This window comes from Apis dorsata, unplaced genomic scaffold (genome assembly GCF_000469605.1).
Source record: "Apis dorsata unplaced genomic scaffold, Apis dorsata 1.3 scaffold_50, whole genome shotgun sequence".
In the NCBI taxonomy this organism is placed as follows: Eukaryota; Metazoa; Arthropoda; class Insecta; order Hymenoptera; family Apidae; genus Apis; species Apis dorsata.
Window position 1 is genome coordinate 2,241,763 of NW_006263351.1, and position 8,792 is coordinate 2,250,554.

At 22.7% G+C, this 8,792-nt stretch overlaps 1 protein-coding gene across 1 annotated transcript in view; it reads right to left on the reverse strand.

Moving 5' to 3' along the window:
- LOC102681713 (glycogen debranching enzyme) overlaps positions 1 to 7,989 on the reverse strand; it is a 10,595-nt gene extending 2,606 nt beyond the window's left edge. Inside the window, 23 exon segments of the mRNA XM_031514836.1 lie at positions 57 to 265; positions 341 to 704; positions 784 to 931; positions 1,011 to 1,367; positions 1,470 to 1,647; positions 1,734 to 1,823; positions 1,884 to 2,116; positions 2,199 to 2,402; positions 2,480 to 2,688; positions 2,762 to 2,920; positions 3,049 to 3,314; positions 3,525 to 3,648; positions 3,728 to 3,857; positions 3,935 to 4,129; positions 4,248 to 4,460; positions 4,540 to 4,778; positions 4,854 to 5,072; positions 5,151 to 5,285; positions 5,412 to 5,619; positions 5,683 to 5,872; positions 5,954 to 6,077; positions 6,947 to 7,191; positions 7,872 to 7,989. Coding sequence (XP_031370696.1) covers positions 57 to 265; positions 341 to 704; positions 784 to 931; positions 1,011 to 1,367; positions 1,470 to 1,647; positions 1,734 to 1,823; positions 1,884 to 2,116; positions 2,199 to 2,402; positions 2,480 to 2,688; positions 2,762 to 2,920; positions 3,049 to 3,314; positions 3,525 to 3,648; positions 3,728 to 3,857; positions 3,935 to 4,129; positions 4,248 to 4,460; positions 4,540 to 4,778; positions 4,854 to 5,072; positions 5,151 to 5,285; positions 5,412 to 5,619; positions 5,683 to 5,872; positions 5,954 to 6,077; positions 6,947 to 7,069 — 4,317 coding nt within the window. The 5' untranslated portion in view covers positions 7,070 to 7,191; positions 7,872 to 7,989.
- Positions 7,990 to 8,792: the final 803 nt, after the last annotated feature.

An 8,792-nucleotide genomic window follows, 5' to 3' on the forward strand; every position in this document is an offset into this window, starting at 1 on the left:
ATATATACATATATATGATTTAAAAATATTAATAAATATAAAAATTAAATACTTACAACAACCATTGCAACTGGAAAGTTAGGTCGTAGTTGATAATCAGCCCATGCTTGTGTTGCTCCATGACTATCTTTAAAAATTCCACGCCGATGAATAAGTTCTAAATTTAATTCTTCTTCTCTTGCTATTTCATTAATATAAAAATATTTTTCAAAATTTAATGAAATTTTATCCGCCCATTGTTTATAACTCCATGTTACAACAGAACCTATAATAAATATTAAGTATATTTAAAAAAAAAATGAAAATAAAATGAATAAATATAAAAAAATTTATTTCTTACCATCACGATTTTTTCTTTGCACACTACCATAAGGGAAAAGATTTTGTTTATATAATTCAGCTAAAAAACTAAGAATACTTTTACTAAGACCCACTATTTCTACAGCTGAACCATCCCTTGGAGTAGCTGGTTTTCCTTTGTTACCAGCTTTTTCAGAAGATCCCATTTTATCCATCCATGTACCACAATTTGCATCATTTCCACCAAATATAAATCCTGTTTCTGGATGTACTCCAATTTGATTATTAAAACCACGATCTGTCATATGTTCATCAATCTGTTTTCCAGCATTTCTTTCTCTAAAACAAAGTCCTTGAAAATGTACTAGAAGAGCTTCTTGAATAACATCATGTAATGATTGATCCTGAAAATTTGTTGTGATAAATTTATAATATATAATATTAATACATATAATTTATTTATAATGAATATTTTGTACATACTACTTGTCCCGCGGGTAATGGAAGAGAATCATCAGTTGGAAACAGTCTTGAAACTTTATCTGTTAAAATTTTTAAACCATTTGGCACTTCTTGTATGTAACATTGAATTGTATACAACCACCACCATAAGGCATCTCGACAGTTATATCTAAAAAAAAACATAAAAAAATTATTTGAAAAATGCAAAAATAATTATGAATTAAAATACATAAAAATCTATTCTTTACCTAGCATTTTTTCCTTTATCTAGTAAATTTGGTATAAGACCATGTCGTAAAGTTCCAGCATAGCCAAGAATAATAAATCGTGCTTCTGTATGTCTGCCAGTTAATATTAATAGTCCTCTTAAAGCTATGAATGTATCTCTTCCCCAATTTCTCATATATCCTGTTGTGAAATGCGGTAAACCAGCAGATAATGTCATACATATTTGTTCACTTTCGTCATTATATTGTTTAATCTTTGGTTTAGGAGAATCTATATTTGGTGACAAATCTGGTAATGGAGCTGATTTTATTACTCCTCCCATTTGTATTGAAACCAAAGATAAGATCTTGACAAAAGTAGAACCATCTTTCACAAAGCTAATAATTATAAATGAATTAGTTCATTTATAATTAATAATGAATAATAATTATAAATGAATAAAACATATAAAAAACAAATGAATATTTAATATAAAATACCTTGACATTAGATTATAGCATTGTTCAAGAAGTATCATATAAATGTTTACAACTATAACATCAAAATAACTAGGAACTAAATAACGAGGTATTAATTTAAATGGTTCAGTAGCTTCTTCAAGCCATTCTCCAAGTGCTTTTGTTCCATCATCTTCTTTTAACCGTTGCCAAGTATAATCTATATATTTGTGTAAAATTATGTTTTATTAATCATATATTATTTGAAAATAAAAGAATGATTTTAATATTTTTTTTACCACTTACCTATTAACCAATTACCTTGTCTGAGATTAATACACATTGGATGACCTAAATCATTATTAGGACGAATATCCGCTAATAAGGAAATAATACCTAGAAAAAAAAATTTATAAATATATTATATATATATAATAATTTATATTATTAATTTACCTTGCAATCCTGCATAAACAAGTGGACCATAACCTGGAATATTATATACATCAAATCTGTTTGAAGTTTCGTCGCGTTCTTCCTGATCACATCGATATAAAGCCTTATTTAAATCTATCAAATCCATACGTGAAGCAATAACGCGTATGTCCGAACTTTTTTGTGATGTGATTATTGAAATAGTATTATGGAGTTTTGCAAGAGCTGGTTTTATATTAGCATGAAGAGATACACTAAAATATATTAATGTCCATATATGATATATAAAATTTAGGAATGAATATTATAAAAAAGAAATATATAATTAAATATTACCGAATAGCAATAACAGAACCTGGTTGAAAATTTACAAAATTAAGTTGAGTTATTTTAGGATCACCAGAATCAACTTTTTCCAAAATTTCTGAATCACAAATTTGTATATGTTCTTTAAGATTTATAATATATTCTGAGAGACCATTAATATAATTTTCATCTCGTACATATTTTTCAGAATAATGGAAAGGTGAGATATCATTTCTAAAATGTAAATATTTCTATAAAATATAAATATGTAAAATAAATGTATAAATAATATTGCTGATTTAATTTCTTACTTTGCTTCTATATGACATAAGGATGCCTCCAAAATAATTTCTTCCATTACACCTTCCACTCGTAATGGTTTCACATGTCTTCTCAAATCATTAGCATTAGGATCAGGATGTTTAAAAGCAGTAAAAGCAATTAAAATTACACTATCATGAGTTGTTGGAGAGTGTCTTGTTACAGCTACTATGTCATTATCCATTTGATCAACAAATACCTATTTAATAATTAATACTTAAGAAATATTAAATTAATTCTTTTTATATACATTATGAATTATGATAATATACTTGAGAAAACTTCTGTTGTCCAAGAATATAATGCAAATCATTTAATGCTTTCTTTGCAGCAATTATACCAGTTTTAAAACCTACAAATTTGATACCATCTATTAAACATTCATCATCTGTCCAAAATGAATATTGTCTTGTTTCATCTACAACATGTATCTGTAAGAATTGATAAAAATTAATAATATTTCTTTTTTTAATATTATTAATAATTTTCTTTATTATTATATTATTCTTTAAAATTATAAAAATAATTATATAAATATAATCATATAAAATTAAATTACATGATGAGGAACTAATTCATCATATCCACGATTACTACCACTAGCACACGCTGCCATTGATACAAGAGCAGCACTTGGAAGTAAATCAAACACGCTACGTTTTTCCACAGTGCTAGGATTATCATGAGTTAAATCTAAAAAAAGGGCATGTGCTATGCTTGGTACTAAAGGCCGTTTACGTGATTGCAAAAATGCACCGACTGGTTCACCTCCATATCGATATACCAATCGACCTTCTTCGTGGCTATCCCATGCAGACATAGCTTCTATTTTAAAAAAAAATAATATTTAATAATATTTTTTTTTTTAATAATAATTATATTATATATTAATATTTTAGAATTAATTATATATTAATAATATATTTTATAACTTAAAATAAATATACATATATTAAATTAAAGAAATAATAACGAAACGATTCAACAAATTCAATAAATAATTATAATTCTGTAACTTAAAATAAAAATATATACCTCGAATTAAAGAAGTGATACCAAGACGATTAACAAATATATTGTCTTTTTGATCTGAATTTGTAAATAATTCTGCAACAACGTACAAATCTGGACGGATTCGACGAGCAACATCAAGCATATACTGTACATTAAATATAAAATATTCAAAATTTATTAATAAAAACATAAATTTATATAGCATTTTAAAAAGTTAAATATACCTCTGCAACTGGAATAGGAGTTGAATGACAATTGTCTAATCGAATACCATCAAAAATTTTAGCTGTTTGTTCAACATATGTACTAATATGCTGCCATAGAAAAGGACAATCTTCTGGTTTATCTCCATATCTACAACAAATTCAATATATTAATGATTTAAATTATTTTATAATTTCTTACTAATATTTCAAAAACAATTGCAGTACCTCAATTTTACACTATCACCCCAAGCAATAAGTTCTCTTCTTATATAAACATTAGAATCAGAATCTGCAAAATTTTTTAAAGGATCACCATTCATTACCCATCCATTATGAGCCATAAGATAACATCCTGCATCTGAGTACATTGTTGCTTCTCTTTCAGTTAATGTTTTAGGTGCTCCATAATCAGTAAAATATCTGAAAATTATGTTCATAGTGATAGTGTAATAATACATTTTCTAACTTAATTTATACAGAAATAATAATAAAATTACAAATGTTTATATATTATATAGTTATAGATATAATAGTATACCTAGGAACTAGTGGATTTCTTTCACTTATTTCTTTAAGTTTAGGTCCATCAACTTGCACTCTAAAATATCTTATACCAGCAATTGTATTTTCAACTGCAGCATTTAAGTGATTTTGTATTTCATTAATGATTATATTATTAAGTTCCTGCAATTTTTTTCTTAAATCCTCAGCACAACGTTTCAAACGAGTCTCTTCATCAAAACAATCAGTTCTGAAAAACATAAAGAAAAAGATTAAATAAATCAAAATTTTATAAAATTAATATTTTTTTTAAAATATTAATTATTAACCTATATATGTTATATTTTTGTAAAGCAATTTGCATATTTATAGTTGCTTTTAATCTACGAAATTTTGAATCTTGTATTATTTTAATATCTTCTGATGTTTCTGATTCAATGGTGTCTTGAGGCATTTGATTTCGTGCTAAATTCAAAAACTCAGCAATAGTTTCATTAATATCTATTATATATAATTCGTGTATTTTTATAAGCGGCAAAAAATATGTATGAAGTGCATGACGAATTGACTGGAAATGATAAAAATTAATATGCATGATGCATCATAATTATTATAAATATTAATTTTAATCCATTTATCTTACATTTAAATGTTCTTCAGTTTCAACTACCAAAGGGATACCTTTAAATTCCCATTCTCCAGCAGCCACTTGCACTGTTAATTCAAATAATGCAGCATCCAAAATATATGCAGGACGTAAATGAGGACTATTCAAACAATTATATGTACATTCTGGATGAGATACCAAAAAAGGACTTTCGTTTGCTGTATGATTCAAAACAATATCACAGATGCTTAACATCTAAAATACATAATAATAAATTTACAAAAATATTTATAAATATTTTAAATTATAAAATATATAAAATTATATATTTACATTCCATTCATTGCGCATTTTATTAATTAGTTTTTCAATATCATCATATGTAATTGATTTATTATCATCATTAAAAGAAGGATTTAATTTTAATTGGTCACTAAGACTATAAGAAGATTTAGAATATCCCAATTCCTAAAATAATTATATAATATTATAAAATAATTCCTAAATTATAAATAAAATATATTCTTAAAATATATTTCTAAAATATAAATTGAATATAATAATTAAAAATATTATGTAATAAATGAAATATACCTGAATTGGTGTAAAATGAATCATGTTATATCCAGAATTTTTAGCGACTAGTAATTTATCTTCCCAGGTAGAAAATGATCCTAAACATTTTGCAAGAACAGTTTGACATTGAATACAATCTAATGGTAAATCATTTCCATGTTCCCCTATTTTAAGTTCTGGATCTACAAGGAGATATCCAGAAGCAATAGGCTTCATACCTTCAGAACTAAGAATTTAATATTAATTTAAGATTGTGAACAAATGAAATTTTTTTATATTTAATACTTACTTAGGATCTATAAGATAATAATGAAATGAACCAGCTAGAGATAAACATATATTAGCTGTTTCATTAATCCATTCTAAGAGATAATATGTATGTCTTTCAAATTTTTTATTTTCTCCTAAAGGATAATTTATAAAAAGATCAACAGTTCTCCCAAGAAGAGAAGCGCCTAAACGAAATTCTACTCTCCATCCTGTTAAAAATTATTTTAATTCTTAAAAAATTATTTAAATTTAGTTTTATCAATATTGTAAATAATATAAAATTTACATACCTTTCTTTAATCTATACAATATACCATCAAGATGTTCTCCATTATTTAGAGTTAAGACTCTTATTTGTTCAGATTCGTAACTTTCAGTTGATGACATGTGTTCTGACATATTTTTAATCACTGCCTAAAGACACAAACACTTATTTTTTAAAACAATATTATTAAATCTTCAAAATTATTTTTTTCAATTGTTTCCAATATTCACAATTGCTACTTCTAATTAATAATTAATTTATATAATTATAATTATACTTTTTTTAATTATAAACATTTTTGATTTTAAATTAAAAAATTAAATAAGATACATATATAAATATAAAAATAATTATTTAACAAAAAATATAATAAATCAATAATAAATTAATGAAAAATTTACAAATTATTTATAATATTTTTTAGAATAAAAATCTTTTCTCAAGATAGTAGTACTTACACATCAAATATGGTAAATGGATAAACACTTAGCTCACAAGTCCCTTAATATAAGTTATCAGCACAAAGCAGTTAGCAAGCGTGCAAAAAGCATAATATTATATTACAAAGTTATGCTGTATGAACATGCATAAAGCCTAGAGATATTTTCATTCTATATGCTTAGATTACCTCTTTGTAACAATATAAATATAGGATAGACTTCATACTACATAACATCAATTATATTATGTATATATTTATACTATTTTTTTATCTATCTACTACTACTATTATAAATTTTTATAAATTTAATAGAAGTGTTATTATTAACTATTTTTAATAGTTCAGTACTATTTTAATATTGAAATATTAGCTTGAATATAGTCATTTGATATGTAATAAAATACCTCCTTTGATTAGAATGTATAGTTGTATTATAACTGTTTATATAATTATATTATCTAAATGTTATATAAAGACATTAAAATGATATATTACTAACTCTAATTACATTTATTAATGATATAATAATATGAATACAAAAGGTTATTACATTATGATCATTATATCTAAACTTACATAATAATAAAGGCACTTTAAATAATGACATTTGTAAAGACATTGGAAAATAGTCTTAAGTTTCCTTATCAATCTCCTTGTTGCATCAGAAAAGAAATAGCCTATTGTAAGTATGGAATCCATTCTCAAAATAAATCATATAGTTGAAATTATTATTAAAGGCAATGACTTTTTTCAATTAGCATTATGTTATTATAGCTATATGTTGCTTTTATTTAAGCAAATACTACTTTATGTTGTATTACCTACAAATAAATAAGGAAAAGATTAAATACAAAAAAATACTATTATTTTTAATATAATCAATTTTTTAAAAAGAAACAAAAATAATCTTATTATTATCATGCTTATTGTTTTATATATTACATTAAAATAAGATAAAATAAATATTTAAAAAATTATTTTATTTTTTATATTATATATCATATATAATATATTTTTGAATTAATTTGATTAAATAAAATAATTTTTTAATATATATAAAATTTAACTTATATATATATATATATATATAAATATTATAATAATAATATCTAAATAATTAAAAAATAAAGTACCTTACATGTAAAATAATTTTAAAATATTTAAAAGTATTTATTATTGTTATTGCTTACATTTTTTAAAAATATTAAACAATTTTTATAAAAAAGATATAAAGTTGTCAAAGTTACAATAGACATAACAATATAAAAATAATATAATTTTTATACAAAATTATAAAAATTATATACAAATACACAATTACAAATAATTATTAAAATTTAATGTTTACATGTATATATAAATATAATATTTAACAGGTTAATAAAGATGAATAAAATCACAATTAATATTTCATATAATTAGAACATGCAGTATAAAAATTTATAACATTTTAGAAAACATTATTTTTTTTTGAAAATACTAGTTTTCTCAGTTTTCATACCTGACTATTCTGCAAACGCGTATTTTTCAAGACTAAAATATATATTAAATTCTTATTCAAAAATAATGAAATAATAAATTAGTAAAATATAAAATATAAAACAAATTGCAATGTATTTTTTAATAAAAATAATTTAATACAATTCACTATATAATATATTAATAAAAATTAAGAATAATATCTTTTTAAATATGACCTCTATTTTACAAAGACAAACTTTGAAGGTCGTAAAAACAAGAGTATGATTCAAGTTAAAGCGACAAAATCAGGCGACAGGTTGTAGAAATTCAAACATGTTGATTGGATAATCATCCATAATTTTCTTATTGAAAAGTTAATTTATAATTTTATTATATCTATATTTATCTACATAATTATGTATATAAATATTTGGTATATAACAAAACTTTATTTAAATAATTAGCTTTATATGTAATTAAATTTTTAGGCTAATATTTATACAGTTACATATTATTGTAATCGCTACATGAAAATTTGCTAACAAATAGTGACGACAACAAACTATTCTATATATTTTATATGTATATATATCATATATTTCTAATAATCTTACATTTGCTCACAAGATTATTTTCCCGCGCAAAAATGATCAATAAGTCAAAAATAAAGAATATTTTGGGAGATTTTTTAAATCTTTATGATATTTTTGGTTGAAGCCATTTTTAAAAAATCTGTAGCCTAAAGATACTAAATAATCAATATCAATAATAATATTTTTATTAAAAAATTTTTATGATTTTTATTAAAAAATTAATTATGTTAATACAATATTATATACATATATTAAATATCACTTGATTAGTTTCAAATATTAATATTTTTGAATATTTTTAAATATTCTTTTATATATTTTTATATATTTTTCTCTATATAAATTTTAAAATGTTATTTATTATTCAT